Source organism: Ahaetulla prasina, chromosome 1 (assembly GCF_028640845.1).
Source record: "Ahaetulla prasina isolate Xishuangbanna chromosome 1, ASM2864084v1, whole genome shotgun sequence".
In the NCBI taxonomy this organism is placed as follows: Eukaryota; Metazoa; Chordata; class Lepidosauria; order Squamata; family Colubridae; genus Ahaetulla; species Ahaetulla prasina.
Window position 1 is genome coordinate 31,353,661 of NC_080539.1, and position 19,679 is coordinate 31,373,339.

The 19,679-nt window shown below is 41.2% G+C and overlaps 1 protein-coding gene across 1 annotated transcript in view; it reads right to left on the reverse strand.

Moving 5' to 3' along the window:
• The window catches only part of EFR3B (EFR3 homolog B), a 140,296-nt gene extending 125,008 nt beyond the window's left edge, over positions 1–15,288 (reverse strand). The window contains exon 1 of the mRNA XM_058164742.1: positions 14,975–15,288. Within this exon, the coding sequence (XP_058020725.1) occupies positions 14,975–14,981 (7 nt within the window). The 5' untranslated portion in view covers positions 14,982–15,288. The remainder of the gene's footprint in view (positions 1–14,974) is intronic.
• Between the last annotated feature and the right edge of the window lie 4,391 nt (positions 15,289–19,679).

Consider the following 19,679-nt stretch of genomic DNA (forward strand, 5'->3'; position numbering starts at 1 on the left):
ATGCAAGAAGAGCGAGGAGAAGACTTAAGAAAAATTATATCAGAAGCATTGGCTGAATTTATTGAAGTGGAACCCCAAGAGGTAGTTTAACAAATTGATAAAATATATAGAGTTAATTCCTGGATTGCAAGACAGAGAAAGCTTCCTCGGGACATTGTGGTTTATTTTGTGAAAAGGACTATGAGAAATCAGATTCTGCAAGTTTCATATACCATTATTGTTTGTTTTGACTCTGGAACCATTATTAGATAAAATACGAGAATTAACGAAAATAGAGGGAATTAAGATTAGACAATATGAGTACAAAGTTAGAGCTTTTGCAGATGATGTAGTGGTTACTTTAACAAATCCTATAAATTCAAGTAGATTTTTGTTGGAAGTAATTGATAAATATGGAAAGGTATCAGGATTTAAAATAAATCAGAATAAAACAAAAGTGATAATTAAAAATATGTCTATACAACAGAAACAAAAACTAGAGGAAATGACAGGATTTGAGGTAGTAAAAAAGGTTAAATACTTAGGGGTTTATATTAGCTCATCGAACAAGAAACTTTATAAGAATAATTATGACTTGCTATGGCAAAAAGTTCAGAATGATATGAGTGTTTGGAAAAAATTGCAGTTATCGCTATTGGGAAGGATTGCAGCTATTAAAATGAATGTGTTACCTAGATATTTGTTACTGTTCCCGATGATACCATTAATTAATAATGATAAAAATTTGGTAGAATGGCAGTTTGGGTTTAACAAATTTATATGGCAGGGTAAAAAGGCGAGGGTTAAAATGAAAATAATATAGGACTCACGGGAAAGAGGTGGTTTAAGAATGCCTAGCTTTAAACTATATTATGAAGCAGTAACCCTTTCAGTAATAAGTGACTGGTTTAACTTAACAGAGGAAAGAATTTTGAATATAGAAGGTTATGACTTGTTATATGGATGGCATGCGTACTTATTTTATGAAAAAAAAGTGGATAGGGCTTTTAAGAATCATGTGTTGAGAAGTGCTCTTTGTGGGTCTGGAAAAAATATTCCTATAAATTAGATTATAAGATTCCTATATGGGCGAGCCCTAGACATGCAATAGAGAATATAAATATAGAACAAAAACAGGAAATGATTACTTATAAAGAACTTTTGTATGCTGAAGGAGGTAGATTGCAATTAAAATCATTACAGGTATTAAATGAAGAAGGGAGGAATTATACTTGGTTTCAATATGGGCAAATAAGTGCTAGATGGAAAGAAGATCAAAAAATTGGTATAATGCAAAGGGAGGAAAATTTAATAAAGCAAATTAGAAATCAGACCCAGGAGCATATAAAGAGATTGTATAATGTGTTGCTTGAAATAGATTCGGAAAAGGATTTGGTAAAGGATTGTATGATAAAATGGGCACAGAATATTCAGGAACCAATAATGTTGGAAACATGGGAGAAAATTTGGGTTAGAAATGTTAAGTTTACACAAGCACAGAATTTAAGGAAAATTTTTATAAGATGTTTTATAGATGGCACTTAGATCCCAAAAAATTATCATGTATGTATCCTAATATCCAAGCGAAATGTTGGAGGTGTGATTGTGATGATGCTACATATTTTCATATTTGGTGGACTTGCAAGAAAATTAAGGTCTTTTGGATAAGAATTTGGTGGATTATTCAAAATGTACTGAAGAAGAAGATAAAGTTCCTGCCACAATTTTTCCTTTTGGGAATTATAACGGATTGTACAGGGATTGAGACTAAATTGATTCTGAATTTAATAACAGCAGCAAGACTGTTGATTGGACAATACTGGAAGAAAGAAGAGATACCTACAATAGAAGAATGGATACTGAAAGTTATTAATTTGGCTGAGATGGCTAAAATCTCAGCTTTTTTAAAAGACAATACGCAGGAAAGATATTTAATTGAATGGAAAAATGGATTGATTATCTACAAAACAGATATCAGATTAAGAAATATCAGATTGCCTTTGAATAATTAGAAAGTTATTTTATGTAATGGGAGGGGTTGGGAGATGAAAAGCTTTGGATGTGGTTATTTGGATTGGAAGGAAAATTTTATTCTATGTTTGGTTTATGTATAACAATACTCAGGATTGACCCGGGAAGCCGGGGAGGAGGGGGAAGGGGTTTTTGGGGGAGGGGGGAAAAAGGGGGAAAAATGTTTTTGTTTTTTAAAACTCTTTCAATTAAAAAAAAAGTGAATGCTGTATATTTCAGTAGAAATCTGCCATCTTTGCTTGCAATAAGAGAGTGGATTGTTGTCATAGATTGTCACTGAGGTGATCTGCATGTAAATTATTATTCAGCCTTAGGGATTGCTGGATTGACACTGATTCTCAGATGAATGTAATAATTAATCAGCAAGATTTTATAATACCCCAAACAACATTATTTTGGCAGTATAAAATCTCACACTGTTGTTGGGCAGATAAAATAAGGCAATTTGTAATGAACCCAATAAAATAGTTTCTAATATCAGTAGCTACTCATCAGTGAGAGCTTGTGCTTACGCTTATAGACCAATGTCTATGGAGATTCTCAGTCATCCAGGTCATGGTTGTTCCAAAGGTGCTTTTTCAAGAGGCAACTGGACTTTCTGGGTTTTCTTTGAAGATGTTTCACTTCTCATCCAAGCTGAAGAAGCATCTTGGATGAGAAGTGAAATGTCTTCAAAGAAAAACCAGAAAGTCCAGCTGCTTCTTGAAAAAGCATCTTTGGGATTTATAGATCAATATTTTCTCAACCTTGACAATTTTTAGGTGTATGGATTTCATCTTCTAGAATGCTCCGGCCAGCTCCTCCTCCTCCTTTTACAATAGTATTTTTATGCTTGCTTGGGTCATCTAAGTATTTTAAAAATGCCTGTTCTCTCTGGATAATTTTGTCTCACTGTAATAATGGGTAGCATTAAGCTGTCCATGACAGGGAATAATTTTATAGTGAGACTATTAATAGTAATATTTATGTACATTGTACTATATACACCCAAAAGTAAGAATTCCCTGAATTTAAAACAATCGCCCCTAGAGGAGGATCAATCAGAAAAACCACATTTGCCTCCATCATGATCCTCTCAGCAACTCTAAAAAGATCTTACTATTTTGAAATTAATTTAACTTTTAAAAACCCTGATCTTCCTTTCCAAAGGATAGATTCTCTCCACCTGGGAATACTGTAATTATTTTTCTAAGAGGATGTAATTCAAGAATATTATTATCATGCATTTTAAGGAAATCAGGTGAATAGTTTTATTACACTTGCTAGGAATGCTACTGAGGTCCTAAATTCTACCGTTGCTGTCTTGGCAATATAACCAAAGGTCTCCCAGAAATTGAGAATGATAAAAAAAAAAGAAATTCTAAAAGTTTGAGACATTTCTATTTCTTATTACAGAAATAGACTGTCAGGGAATCTGATCCCTAGCCTGATTAATATATTTGTACCTCCAGGCCTCAGCCTGTCCAGGCTGAGGCTTGGACAAATGACAGACATCTCTTAGATCAAGAATAAGTTGTGGAGGCTTACGAAGGTGAATTGTGTCAGCTAAAAATATTTGCTGCTGGAAGCAAAGTCTAAAAATGCCTCTCTCACTCCTACAAACAACAGTTCAAAACTGATGAGTACAACCTAAACACCCCGAGTCATTTCCATGCTTCCAGCCTGTCCTGCATCTTGGATATAGTCCATACTGAAGTTCCAAAAGATGGAGGACAAAATGCATTTTATTTATTTATACATCAAATTTCGAAACTGCCCATCTCACTCACAGAGGAAATCTGGATGGTGTACAACCAAAACATAACAACCACGTAAATATTATACAATATATATTATATTAAATACTATCTGCCACATGGAGACAGTTAAAACAAGAATAGAATAAAGTTACAAAAAGGGGAAGAGGCCCTTCAGGAGCAATTCCACAAGGGGATTACTTCTGAAAGGGCAGGAGAGTGGGGTCCTACCTCACCTCTGGGGGAAGGACAGGGGAAATGGCAGAGAAGCAGAGGTGAGTTCGAGCAGGTTCTGACCAGTTCTGGAGAACTGGTAGTGGAAATTTTGAGTAGTTCAGAGAACCATTAAATACCACCTCTGATGGACCCCATCCCCATCTACTCTCTGCCTCCCGAGTCCCACCTAATTGGGAGGAAATGGGGATTTTGCAGTCACCTTTCCCTGGAGTGGGGTGGGAATGGAGATTTTACAGTATCCTTCCCCTGCCATGCCCACCAAGCCACACCCACAGAACCAGTAGTAAAAAATTTTTAAACCCACCACTGCAGAGAAGGCTCTGTTCCTGGACCTATTAAATATTAAGAGGACTTACAGACCGCCAGTTCAAACAGACCTCTCCTTTATTCACGAACAACAGGAAGGGAAAAGTACACGGCTCTAACGGAGCTATAATACACACGGAACTGAACTGAATAACCGCTGACAGACTTCAGCACCCTGGCTAGCTAGCTGTCAAAACACCAGCCAATAGGAACTCCCTCGGTTTCCCGCTCTTTCGGTTGCCGGCGCTTCAAACACTCTGATTGGTCGTGAGTCATCCTGGCTGCAACCGGTCGTAGGTGCGAGGACACAACACCCCTCACCCCTCGGATCGCGCAGTCATAGTCAGCTAAGTAAGCTGGCTGACGACGGCTACGATTGGAACGTCTGAGTACAACCTGCGGCGGAGGAGAGGAAGGCACTTGACTGTCCTTGTCTTGAACGGACGTCTCCGCCGATGGACAGCGCCCATTTGCAGCCGGCCCGGAAGTATCGTCAGGTAGGCCTTCCGATATTGTGTCTTTCTGGATTGCTGGGAGCTCCGGTGAAGTGCTTTGAGATGCATATTCTGCTTGTGGTGCCAAATTGGGCGTCGGGTCATCACTATTGGCTGGGATACCCCTGGGAACAAAAGGGTCAGTTGCGAGGTCTGCAGGTGTCTGTCTCAAAAACTCTGTCGGCCGGGGAAAAACGTCTTGTTGAGGCCTCACTGTTGATTGGTTTTCCCCATCGGTGGCCAGGCGACGCCTTAGTTAATGTGGCGTCTCCAGATGCGGCCGTCTGCCAGTTGGACCCTATAAGAATACGGCCCAGATAAGTGAACCACGTTCCCAGGTAGCCACTTCTCCGTTCCCCCAAAACACTGTGCATATACTGGATCCCCCAGGGTAAACTGCCTAGTCTGGCCCCCCAGTCCTGGAACCCGTTCAGGCGTATAAGAGGGGTGTAGCCTATCCAGTATGGTTCTAAGACGGCGGCCCATCAGCAATTCTGCGGGAGTCTGGTTTGTCAGTTGGCATGGGGTAGTGTGTTGGGCCAGCAAATACTGATTGACTTTCTGCTGCCAATCAGAAGTGCCCAATCGTCCCAACGCTTCCTTTGCTGACCGTACGGCTCGTTCTGCAAGGCCGTTTCCGGCCGGGTGGAACGGCGCCACGGGAGCATGTCTGATGCCCAAACTCGCTAAATACACTTGAAATGCTGCCGCAGAAAATTGGGGCCCATTATCCGTTACCATAACATCTGGCAGCCCATGGGTAGTGAACAGTTTGTCTAATATTCTAATAACGGACTCAGCCGTGGTGGAGGTCATTAGGAACAACTCCACCCACTTAGAGTAAGCATCCACTATAATGATAAACGTCCGTCCTTGGAAGGGGCCAGCGGGATCTTCGTGGATCCTTGCCCATGGCCCTCTGGGTGTCTCCCAGTCTTGGTCCGGTGCCCCAGGGGCGCCGCCGGGACAACTGACAAGTGTGACATCGACCTACCCATGTCTCTATTTCCGGTCTAATTTTGGCCACCACACGTAGCTTCGTCCCAGGGCCTTCATGCGTCCTATCCCCGGGTGAGCTGCATGTAGGCACGTTAGTATTTGTGGCCTTAGGGACACTGGAACTACGACCTGGCTACCCCATAATAAACAACCGGCTTGGGTAGACAGCTCGTTCCGCCTGCGACTGTATGGTAGGTATTCTGGTTGCACCTCTCGATCCGGCCAACCCCTGCGAACCCAATCCAAGACTTGCGCCACCACGGAGTCCTTCCTCGACTCCCTGCAGATATCTCGTGCAGAGAGCGGGCAGCCGGACTCTTCTATCAGGAGAACGGGCCAGGACGGGGACGGGTCAGAAATTGAGATGGGCAAGGGACAACGACTCAGTGCGTCAGCATGGCTAATATCCCTTCCTGGTCTATGTAATAGCCGATACGAATAGGCTGCCAGGAACTCAATCCAGCGTGACATTCGGGGGGACAAAATTTGGGGTGATGGCCTGTCACCGGCCAGCAACCCCAAAAGGGGCTTATGGTCTGTGATCAGCAAAAAAAAACGACCATACAGGTAATCATGGAAACGCTTGATACCCGCTACTATTGCAAGCGCCTCTCTATCCAGCTGACTGTAGTTGCGTTCAGCTGAGGAAAGGGTGCGTGAGTAAAATGCCAAAGGAGCTTCTCTTCCGTTTGGAAGAATATGACTAAGGACAGCCCCGACGCCGCAGGGCGAGGCGTCACAGGTTAACGACAAAGGTAGGCGCTCATCGTACTGTACTAACACGGCGGATGAAGTGAGGAGCTGTTTGACAGCGGCAAAAGATGCTGCTGCATTTCGGTCCCAGACCCAAGGTGCCTCAGCGTCTAACAGGCCTTCGTCGCCAGTATTAAATATTAAGAGGACTTACAGACCGCCAGTTCAAACAGACCTCTCCTTTATTCACGAACAACAGGAAGGGAAAAGTACACGGCTCTAACGGAGCTATAATACACACGGAACTGAACTGAATAACCGCTGACAGACTTCAGCACCCTGGCTAGCTAGCTGTCAAAACGCCAGCCAATAGGAACTCCCTCGGTTTCCCGCTCTTTCGGTTGCCGGCGCTTCAAACACTCTGATTGGTCGTGAGTCATCCTGGCTGCAACCGGTCGTAGGTGCGAGGACACAACAGGACCCTACCAGTCAAAATTCTTTAATTGATAGATCTGGTAGAACAGGCCAATGTAATGAGTTAAAAAATGGTTCTGGAAATAACCTGACCCTATTACGAAATGAATGGAATAGGTTTTAAGTGCTAGATTTTGTGCCATCAAGACAATGTTGGCTTGTAATAACCATAAAGATAGATTTTCTCTATGACCCTCGTCTCCAATTTGGTTCTTCAGATCCTAATGATACACTCATTGCTGCTGTAACCTGCTGCTGGTCATCCTTTTTTTTCTTTTATCCTGTCATTTTATTTGATCTCACTCCCAGATGCTAAATCAAATTAAATTTTTATCCCAGGCTCACGTACGCTTTTGTACCATTTCTGATCATAGCTGTTTTGTGTGTGTCTCTCTCTCTCTGTGGGTATCTGGTGTCTGTCACTTACCAGCATGCCACACAAAGGTTAAGTGTCACTCTTGGTTCCCCCTGTCCCTGCCAATATTCACTGCAACTAATTAATGAACAACAAAGGAATTCAAGAACTTTTGACAAGCAAACTGTACAGTAGGAAAAGCCACCCAGAAGGAATTCCTGCAATGGCAGTATTTCAAATGCAAGCTCAGTTTTATATAAACCGATGTCTGCATTTCTTGTCCCTCTTTCTTCCATCTGCCCCATCTAAAGGACTATGCTGGGTAATGCTGGGCAATGCTGCATTTGATTGCTTGTTTCTGGCTGGACAGGGGGATTTCCCAGTGCCTGCCTTTCCCTTTAAAGATTGTCCCCTTCTCACTAGTCTGTGTCTTTCCTTTGTTTTCCTAGACATCTGCACACATGGATGCCTTTACCCATTGTTGCTTTCGGAACAGAAACCCCATGAAATCATTGTAGCTCTGCTGCTATAATCAAAGCAATAGGGAATGTGTTGTTGTTCCTAGGCTCCTTGGCAGATCTATGGAAACTTTTAGCAAGGAAGAACTCGTAGCTCAGCTTCATAGGAACTGAGTAGCAACAATCCTAATTTTCAACTTAAAAATGGTTTTAAAAAAGGTGGGGGGGAAGGGAGAGGGAGAGGGAAGGGAGGGGAGACTGGGAAGGGGAAGGGAAGGGAAGCTTTGCAGTGCTTTATATAAAAGAATGGAAAAATACTTCACTCAGGGCAGCAATCCAAAGTGTGCCCATTTGGAATGGCTAAAGGGAACACGAGCTTCTAGGTTTGATGGCTTTTCATTGATTAAATGGAGGAACATCTGGTCATCTCTGCAAGCTCAGAAAAACCCAGCAATAGCTGGTCACTAGAAAATATAGCAGCCCAGTATTCTAGGATGAAATGGCTGCACAAGGCAAGGATCAGCCACTAAAGAGGAGAGGACATGCCAGCTGTTATAGTCAATCATTGCTGGAGTTTCTACCTGTACAAATCAAAGCACTGGAGACCATTTGCTCTGAAGGTTTTAAGATGGCTAGGGTCAGAAATCAGCCATTTTGAATCTAGTAAACATGCATATAAAGGGGTTTGCAAGGGATTATTTATGAATGAGAGGAGGATGTTGGCAGTTCCTGCACTTGGCAGACAGTGGGTGGTACGGGAGGTTGAACTTAGAATAATAGCATTGAAAGGGACCTTTGAGGTCTTCTAGTCCAACCCCCTACTTGAGCAGGGCCCTATATCATTCTGAACAAATGGCTTCCTAATTTTTTTTTTTGAAAACCTCCAGTGATGCAGGCAAGCTGTTCCACTGATCATTTCATCAGGAAATTTGTCCTTAATTCTAAGTTGGATCTCTCTTTGATAACCTTCCATCTGTTACTTCTTATTCTGTCTTCAAGTACTTCAGAAAATAGGTCAACTCCTTCACTGTGACAGCCCCTCAAACATTGGAAGATTGCTATCATATCACCCCTAGTCCTTCTCATTTTTAGACTAGACATACCCAGTTCCCACAACCATTCATTGTATGGTTTAGCCACCAGTCGCCTAATCACGGATGGGTTAAGTAGAAAATCCAAATCAGCCCTCTTTGGAATGGGAAACATTTCCCGTTTGTTCCTTGTTTTGATCACAGCCTGATACAGCATTAAATAGTTTACTTTGGATCATAGGGGAAATTTCACAAGCCTAAGGCCTCTTCTTAGATAATTCTGTGGAGAAGGAGAGATGAATAGAAATGAATAATTGGAGTCATTGGATTTTTATAAAATCTGCTTTTGATGAAAAACGGTATTATTGCTAGGAGTACAATGTGACATTTTATGAAGTGTACTTTTATTTATTCTGAAGGGTAAATGTTACATAATCTTTTATGAAAGCTGCCTTTAGGGGACATGTAAACTTTTTTAGCTGGTTTAAATGAATAAAACAAACGCTTGAAACTCTTGCTTCTGTCCTGAGCTCACCTCAACCTAACATTCTACATATATCCTGGATCACAGATCCCATCACGTCCTGCTACCAAGGGATGCTAGCTGGAAATATGGGAAGTGCAGTCCAATACATTTCGAGGACATTAAAGAATGGGCCAGCATGGTCTAGGTCAGGGGTCTCCAACCTTGGCAACTTTAAGACTTGTGGACTTCAACTCCCAGAATTCTGGGAATACTGGGAGTTGAAGTCCACAAGTCTTAAAGTTGCCAAGGTTGGAGACCCCTGGGCTAGGTGCAGTGAGCTATAGATTTCAAAGCAGCAGCATTCGGGGTGAAAATCTGCAAGACACTGAATGCAATATTACAAGTGAAGGCCTAGATTTTTGTCTGAGCACTGTAAGCTATAGCAAAGACACTAGGTTGCACATGGGTTGCGTATTGACCCCATCCCCAGAAAATGCCAATGGAATCCAAATCACTTTTATTATCTGGATGAGATATATATTAAAAGAAACTGAAACAACAAATATATTCCTGTGTCATGAGAAAGGGCCTCAGTAACTACTCAACTGTGTGTGGGAAGGCAGGCTGCCCACTGCATTCAAATGTTTATCAGCCTGGCTGGGTTTTATGGGGCTTGCAGCCTCTGCATTTGGATTGCGCCAGGATTCAAAGGGCTATGGAGGCTGCTGAGTCATAAAGAGGAATGATACTAGAAATCTCCCATCGCCCACAAACTGTGAAAATGATATTTAAAAATAGAGGCAGAACTAGCGAATGCAAATGATCAGAAAATTGGGACAGTTGGAGCTTCTGGAAAACTCAGGCTGTCTTCTTCACATGGTTATATAATGAGCAACAACACGTTTGTCATGCATTCAGTTAGCACCTTTTAAAGCTGGCAATTCACACTAATGCATTTAATGCCTCTGAAATCATTTCTAGGTAAACGTGCTTGATATTGGATGAAGATTATCGTTAGAAGAGAATTGAACTGTGGAATCGTTGGTGCTTTCTGAGCTTGGTTGTTTTCTTGCAGGTGTTTTACTACCTGGCTAGGTAACATCTTCAGTGCTAGAAGGGAGTGGGGATTGCTTTACTATATATATTAGCTTGCTCTGTCTGTATTGATGGAGGTGTTGTTTTCTTCTTGGTAGTTCCTTGATTATTGTTTGCTACTTGATTGTTTGTCTGAGTTGGTAGTTCTCTGATTAAGATTTTGTTTACTGTTTGATTGTTTTTCTGGTGTTGTTCCTGGTGCTAATCCTAGATTATTTAGGTGTTGAGTGCCTCTTTTGAATAGTGCATAAATGTGGTTTATTTCTATGTAGACGTTTTTTGATTTAGCTTGATGTAGGATGTTCAGTTTCCCAGCTGAAACAATGGCTAAATCCGTTTTGAGAAATGAAGGAGTTTTCATCAAATATATATATATATATATATATATGTCTTTGGTTATTCGGGTTTTCTCCCGCGTAAAATTGGAAGTGTCTTGGCGACGTTTTGACGAAGTCTCATTCATCATCTTCAGGCTTCAGCTTCGTGCTGTTTCGTGAAGCCATTGCTCCTAGCCATTGCTCCCAGAAGCATGAAGCTGAAGCCTGAAGATGACGAATGAGACTTTGTCAAAACGTCGCCAAGACACTTCTAATTTTACGCGGGAGAAAACCCAAATAACCAAAGACCTACATACAAACACCCGCGAAAACCTCAGAAAACAAATATATATATATTATTATTTTATTTTATTTATATTTTATTTATTATATATTTATTATATTATTTATATTATTATTTTATATATTTGGTGTCATTCCTCGTGTTAGGGACTCGTTTGTCAATAAGGGCGGGTTTCCAAATGGCTGGTAGGTGGGAGGTATCAAGAAAATCAAGGAGTATATGAAATCCCATGCACCACCTGCCCCACCACATACATCGGACAAACCAACAGAAGAATAAGTGCACGCATTGAAGAACACAAGAACTCAGTCAAAAAAGAGGAACCAACTTCTTCCCTGGTCCAACACTTTAAAGTCACAGGACATGATATTGACTTTAAAAAGACCAGAACTATCGCCAAAACTGAACACTTTAACAACAGAATAATCAGAGAAGCCATTGAGATAGAAAAATGCCCACACAGCATGAACAAACGAGATGATACCTCCCGCCTACCAGCGATTTGGAAACCCGCCCTTATTGACAAACGAGTCCCTAACACGAGGAATGACACCAGACCCACACTCACGAGGTCCACACAGGATGTCACCACCGCACATCCACCCAGAAAGCAGACCCAAACCCACACTGATCATGAAGCACGACCAAGGACCAGAAGCCAGACCGCAGCTGCAACATTAGCCATTTCAAACCCCTCCAATCCATACATGCAGCAGACTGACACCCACTATGAAGATGTAGCACCACCACAAAGCCAAACAACAGCTATGCAGCTCACCAGCTCAAATCCCCCTGCAACACAGACTAAATTGAGCACAACCAAGCCCCCACCCAAACAGGACACCCCCCCAGCCAATCAGAGCACAAAAAAACCTCCATCCAATCAGAACACAGCCAAGCTCCCACCCAATCAGTTCAAACCCCCACTAGCAGTTAAAAGGAAGAAACAGCTGCGATCACACATTGCTCCCAGAAGCACGAAGCTGAAGCCTGAAGATGACGAATGAGACTTCGTCGAAACGTCGCCAAGACACTTCCAATCTTACACGGGAGAAAACCCGAACAACCAAAGACATATATATATATATATATATATATATATATATATATATATATATATATATATATATATATATATATATATATCAGCATGCTTTTGATTGGTAATTGGGGATTACTAGCAGAAAACAAGCCATCTGGTCTCGCTGGCCTGTTTTTGGCTAGCAGGCAAGAAAGATTTGAGACACAAAACATGTGCAGTGGCATCACTATATATGTCCTTCCCACAGCAGTATCACAGTTTAGGTAAACAAGGAAGATGCTTGCACACTAACATTGCTATGAGGTAGGGCTTGTTATAATTTGTCCATTTTGCTACAGACGGCTCCACTTTAATATGCATGGAACAGGGGCTACTTCCACCAAACATGCAACTAAGGAGGAGTGGTTGATGCCAGCTTTGAGATTTACAAATACCACTCGAAACAAAGCAAAGACATTAAAAAAATACCACCCTCTAATCAGTTTTAGTCACAAATAATGATGGCAGTTGAATGGCAAGTGGTAAAAATGCCATTAGCATGCCAGAATCAAGGGTTCTCCTTTTTAGCTCACCCAGCTATGATGGAGTTATTTGCTAAGATACATAGAAGCTTGTAGCAAAGGACCAACCGCAACCATCCTCAAACCTCACTAGCTACAGATTCAAATGGGTTCTAAAATTATTTGGCTTTTATTGCCTGTCCACAAAAGGAGAAAATATCATCTTCTATATCTGAATACTGTTACTGTAGAACCTAAATAGAAAAATATCATTAAAAATGCATCTTACTATAGCATCTAAATAACTAGCATATTTTCAGTCTGCCTATAGGTCTGGGAAATCTAGGAAAAATAGATTGATTGCATCTAGAAAGTGCTTTGTTGCAAAAGATTGATGGAAGCATTTATGTGGGTTAATGCTATTAAAGAGCAATAAGTAAGTGTATTCCCCACATTAGAGGAGAGAAATAATCCAAAGCAGTAAAACAAGAAGCAGCACCCAAAACTCTTGTATGGCATCTCAAAGACTTTTCCTAGCCCAATTACCTATTGGTGACATGGTGTACTACATTGTAAGGCAGCAAACACCCATTAACTCTACTATAATCCCTAAAAATAGGAAGAGTTTCCAAAAAGGAGGGTAATCAAAATCCTGCTCATGAGCATGACATGGCTTAGGGAATGGTCAGATAAGAGGCAGCATAATTCCCAGCTGGATATTTGGTGGGCAAGAAGCTTGGAATGAACCTTCCCTAGTTTCTTAGGTTATAAAGAATATGGTAGGAGAATTGTGCTTTTATACTTGCAAGAGTCTATTAATGTAGAACTAGTTTATTTGGTTGGGTTTCCTATCTGTCCTTCTTAGTAAGGCTGATACAATTAGAAGATCCATGCTTTTGTTATGAATCCATAAACTTAAAAGAAGTATTAAAACTTTTATTTTGTTACATTTTATTATATTTTTTTTCACAAAAATCCTTTCCAATCAAATGCTTTTTTAATAAAACCTGCAACAACAAAAACCATATTCTTGAAAATTGGCAAAGTACAAGACTATTTGTCATGAGGTGAGATTTGCATATTCAGGAAAGTGAATCATCAAATAAAACATGTCGATTAACAAAGTTGAAAGATTTTATGAAATAACAAAAAACGGCTTAACGTCCCTGACACTATCTGCAACTCCTATCACCCAGCCCGTGGTCCATGTTGAACGTGTGAGGTGGGGATGAGGTGGGAACATGACTGAAGGATGCCAATTTGAAAAGTATTGTTCAAACTTTTCACCTCATCTTCTATTTTCTTCCGTTCAACTCTTGTCTGCTGCGATTTTTCCTAGGCTTATAAAACCATGGAATTATGAAACCAAACCTCTGTTCAGTGCAGGAATGCAAATCAAAACATTTCTGACAGATTTCTCTCTAGGCTTCTGCATAACCGCATTCAGTCACTGATTCCATTATCTTAATTGATATTACTATTAGGCAGAGTTTTTTCTCTCTCTAATATTCAATTGGAAACTGTTGTCCTGCAAATTATTCTCTCTTACACTGAGAAATAGGAAAGAACAGATCTGGATCTTCTTCAGAGACATTTGCTAAAGCTCCCTCTCTATTTTGGCAAAGCTGCTATGTGCTTCCTAACGTCACACTCGCTCTCCTCTCAATTTATGGGCCTAGCGTCACCTTCCTGACTCAATTAATGGTTCAACTCTTTCCCTAGAAATAATCAACAAAAAGGTACATTGTAGCACAATCTGGTGAATGAAGATCTCATCTAAGTCCACAGTTACTATCCTAATATTGTCTACACCCCTTCTCATGCATGATGAACTTACTATAATCTTTACCGATCCTGAAAATATAGCTTGTTATGATGAGGAGGAAGAGGAGGAAGAAGAGACGATGAGAGGACTTTGACTACGACTTTATAACTGCAGTATCTTTACTAAATAGATGAACAACAAAGGAATGCATTGAACTCCTTTGGATTTAGTTCTGAGTCAGACATGGGTAGGACTGTGTTGTCATGCTCTTAAATGCTGTAGCATTTTCATTATTTTAAGGGTTGCAATTTTTGTAAAAACTCAAAAGTACTGGAGAAATAATCAACAATAGGCATCATGTTACATTCATAACATCTACCCTAAAAGAAGAATTACTAATTAATATTAAATTTTAATTCATATTAAAAAAGATATTTTCCATTGCCTTTAGAACTTTGTAGAGAAACACAAGCTGCTTCACCCCCATTGCCCTCTAAAGAACATAAAGTCTAAACTGGACTTGAATTTCATAAGGCTCTCTAAAGTTAATGCAACATTACCCCCCAAAAAATCTCAAACAGCACTTCATAAGGATATAAGCAGAAATAATGAATGAAGATATTTCAGTTCTGTTTTGGATATATTGACCTGCAGCAATCCACCCTCCCTCCCTCCCTTTCCCTCTTGCTTACCTGTCATTCTGGAATCTAAGTATCTCTCTTTTCCTGTTGAACTTCAGTCTGACTAGCAGACTTCTGGAGATCTTGTCGGTGCTGAGAGGGCTTTCTGAGAATAAAACCAGGTAAGTGGATGGTGTGTCACTCGCGAAGATCACAGACATGTAAGGAACTGGAGTTGTCACTTAAAAGACGGCAGAGTTGATGAATATTCGTTTTTCAGGAACACGTTTAAAGATTCATAGCCAGCCTCTCATAAGCAGTTCACACCCATCTGCTGCTGTTATGTGCTCACATCTTCCAGATCATGTTGCCTGCTTCTGTACACCTCCTGCTCTGCTTTCAATAAAGGCTAGAGGATGAGGACCGGGTCTATGTTCTCCCAAATTCACCTTATTTGGTAGGTAGATCAGAGGGTTGTCTCTTGTTTAATTTCTTCTCTGCTCAAAGTGCTAAAATCCCTGTGACTCGCTCACACCCTGACCCTGAATGACTGCTAGCTACATGCTACGGACTCCAGAGTCTGGAGGAGTGCGTGATCCTTTGTAAGTCAGATTCCTCCCTCGACTGTCTGCTTCTACCTTCCTCCTGGGCTGCCCAGAATTGTTTCCATGGACACGGGTAGCAGCTGTCAGTGGCAGCAGGGGTCTTGAGGACTCGAGGAATCCATCCATCCATCTGAACATCAAATCCTCCTTCCAGGGCAATGACTGGACAATGCTGAGTTTGCTCCAGAAGGCAATCTTTCAGTGATCTCCTGCTTTGCTTAAAGGCAATGAAGAAAGGGAAGAAATTGGCACCTAGACACAGACCAACTCATTAGAAATTGGAGCAAAGTCTTAATATCTCTTCAGAGATAAGCACCCTCAGAAAGTCAAAATTATCTGAACTATGAGAGTCGTCTCCTTTGGAAGGTAGGCCCTAACAGAAATGGACGAGGCAGACGGATCTTCCAAGGAGATTGAATGTAGATTTATTATTAGAACAAGGGATATCTAAGAAATGCTGTCAGCTAATGCTGACCAGTTGTCCCTGCATATGCAAGCATTTGAAAGCTGGCAGCAAAGGCAGGAAGTAAATTACAGAGGGGACATGTTTTGCTTTCCTCTTTAAAAAAGGCAGTCAACTAATCAAGAGGCTAATCAACTCAAGAGCATGAATTTCAGATAGTTACTTTTATATTGGATTGGTGGGACAAATGAAAACGGGGAAGGTACCACCTGCTTAATTTGTTCACTGAATAGTTGATTTCTGAGCGTGGCAGAATCCAATCTGAGACCATGATCTGGAGATAATGGTAGCATTCCTAATCTGGGACCGACTGATGAAACTGGAGCTCCAGACTATAGGACCTCCAAATTCACCATTGCACAAATATTAAGTAGATAATCAGATGAGATCTTGTCCAATCTCCTTCCCATCTCCCAACCTTCTAAAAGCTATCTGGAGAACTGAAAGCTTGCTCTAGGGCCACTTAGTGAATCTGTAACTATGAACTTCTTCATAGCTATTGTTTTAAACTTGTTCTCATTACTGTTATTTTGGCAGAACAATGTTGGATGACCATAGAAGATATCTAGGCATAGCCATATTTCCAGTTTACCCCAACTGTGAACTTGACCCACCCACTATTTCTGAGGGCAAGGAATCATGAAGTTATCCTCAATCCAACCCTATCTAGAAGTTAACACAAATACTGCTTATATTTTCTGGTGCTACATAAAAAGTTTACTATAGAACAAGAGATGAAATAGTGCAAGGATAGACCTGTTTTTTAAAAAATGTTTTTAACAGAGGAAATTGCCAAGGATTCTGTCCCTTCTGTTCTAGCCCAAGTGATAGGATAAATGTTTAAAATTCCTTCCTTCCTTCCTTCCTTCCTTCCTTCCTTCCTTCCTTCCTTCCTTCCTTCCTTCCTTCCTTCCTTCCTTCCTTCCTCAAGAAGCAGAATATAAATTGATAGGAGTTGTATTAAATATGATCCAAGCAGAACATCAAATCACTCTGGCTAAAAAGAAGAATTGGATTGAAATATGAAAAGGGATTTGTTAAACTTCATTCCTGGTAGAATGGCTTGCCTTCAGAAGTTGTGGGTACTCCATCACTAGAGGTTTTTAAGAAGAGATTGGACAGACCATTTGTCCGGAATAGTATAGAGCAGTGATGCAGAACCTTTTTGGCACTGAGTGCCAAAAACAGAGTGCACATATGTGACACTGAGTGCTAAAAAGGAAGCACTTCGCACACGCTCGTCTGGGCCAGGACCAGGAAGAGGAGCTGCCCAGGGAGAATGCACGCGGTGGAAAATGAACTTCCAGTTTCCAGCGGGTGCATGCAGCTCTTCCGAATTTGGCCCTGCCACACCCACAAAAGCCAGCTGATTGTGTGTGTGCGTGCATGGCAGAAACCTGGAAGAGGAATGGGTGATGCCACGCATGCCAGGGGACATGGCTCCATGTGCCACTTTGGGCACGCATGCCATAAATTCGCCATCATGGGTATAGAGTCTCTTGCTTGAGCAGTGGGTTGGAGGTCCAAGGTATATTAATCCTGTTAATCTGTTTCTGTTTCTGTTTTTCACACAGAAGAGAAGCTTCCGAAGGCTGCATTGTGGAAAAATGTCACTGGGAGGACTTACACTGGGGTGTAAAATCACACCCATTTTTAAAAGTAAACCAGAAAAGAAAAAAGAAAGAAAAATCACAATGCTGTAGCAATTGCCACAAAGCTTAACACATTCCATAAACCAGTGGTTCTCAACCTTTATAGTGCTGCGACCCCTTTAGTGCAATTCCCCACGATGTGGCGACCCCAACCGTAAAATTATTTTCGTTTTGAATTTATCGCGCCTGAAGCCGTATTGGCTAGCGATCTGAACTGCTTGCAATTGCCTTGAGGATGGAGGCATTAAAGTGAAGACTCCTCCCCTATTAAGTTTATCGCGCCTGAAGCCAGATTAGGTTAGCGATTGGGAGTGATTGCAGTTGGCTTGAGAGGGAGACATCAGAGCAAAGAGATTTCTCTCTTTTTTAATTCATCGCACCTGAAGCCAAATTCGGCTAGCGATTTGAAGAGCCTGCAGCTGGTTTGTGAAGTCAACCATTAGAGCACGATTCTTCGACTCGCAAGTATACTTCCCATATTTCTAATGGTCTTAGGCGACCCCTGGCAAATCGTCATTCGACCCCCAACGGGGTTGCGACCCACAGGTTGAGAACCGCTGCCATAAACTGAACAAGTATATAAGTCACCACATTATAAAAATAAAGGCTCCCTCAAACTGTCCTTGATTCTTTGAGACTGCATGAACATATAGTATAGTTTTCTTGGTAGTAATGCAGAAGCTGTTTGCCATTGGCTTCTTCCAAGAGGTGTTTTAAACTTTCCAATCTATCCTTTTGCTTTGGGGTTTCCTGGTAATCTCCCATCCAAGAACCAATCAGGTCAGGCCCTGCCTGGCTTTTTTAGATCAGCTAGGGAATTTTAACAAATGTTTAATTTTTCTTGAAGCTGTTAACAGTTTAACCTATTTGAAATAATGTAATTTAAATGATTTTAAACTGTCCCAGGGGTTCTATAAACTACTTTAGTGCAGCAGCAGCAATAACCAGAAAGTAGGTAGTATTTCAATAAAGACTTTAGAATTAAAATGAAAAAATAGCTTCAATAAAGCAGGAGCATATCAACTTGCTGAATTAAAAACCTGAGATAATAATAATAAGATGCTTGATGCCAGAAACATATATTTTTTCTCTATCCTGCTAACTCTCAGCTGGAGCTGGAAATGCTGAAGGACTTCATTGGATGATCTAGAGATCTTTCAGTGATCTCTTGGCATCCACTGACAACACAAAGGTATCAGCATACTTGGGTGCTGTGTTCATGGTGAGTTTTCTTATGCCTCAGAAACAAGGCTAGCAAATGATGCTGTCCCCATTAATTTTATCTTGAGACAATTTAAGGAAAGTGATTGATGGAATCCTTTGGAGCAGAGGTGTTAAACTAGCAGCTTGTGGGCCGGATGTGTCACACGTAGGTCACACCCACCCCAGCTCCGTGAAGGGAAAAAACATCATGATACGTCACGTGATGGCAACATGACACACACGTTTGACAGCCGTGTTTTGGAGTCGTGTTATTAGGAAAAAGCAAAAAATAATAATAATTGCTTTTTCTGAGGGATGAAGTGAAATGTGACAAATGGATGGTTCTTCTCTTAAAACCTGCTCCCAACCTAGCCGATATCTATATCTGTGTGTTCATTTATACATCTCTGTATTTGTATTTCTGACAGACTGAACTTGCCAAGCAGAAGCTACCTCTTCTATTCACATGGAAGGAGGTGGATTTACCAAACAAAGCTTCCTCCCTCACTTTTCTTATAGTAAAATGGCCTGCCTCCTGTAGATCAGGCACTGGAATGCCTGTGGCCTGCAGGTGTTGGGCGGGGAGTGGGGGGGGCAGGCAGGATTCATTCTGCTTGGTAAAGCAAGAAATTATCTACTTTAGTAGACAGAATGCATCCATGCAGTAAACACTACACACTTTATCTCAGAAAGTGCATATCAGGTGCTATGGCAGGGAAATGTGGGGTGGTTGCTATCTTGCTTTATTAGGCAGAATGCACTCTCTCCCTCTAGATCAGCACAATGGAGGTGATGGATAACTGTGCTTTTTGACAGATGTCTAGTGGCCTTCAAGAAGATGGCTGGTGATATGT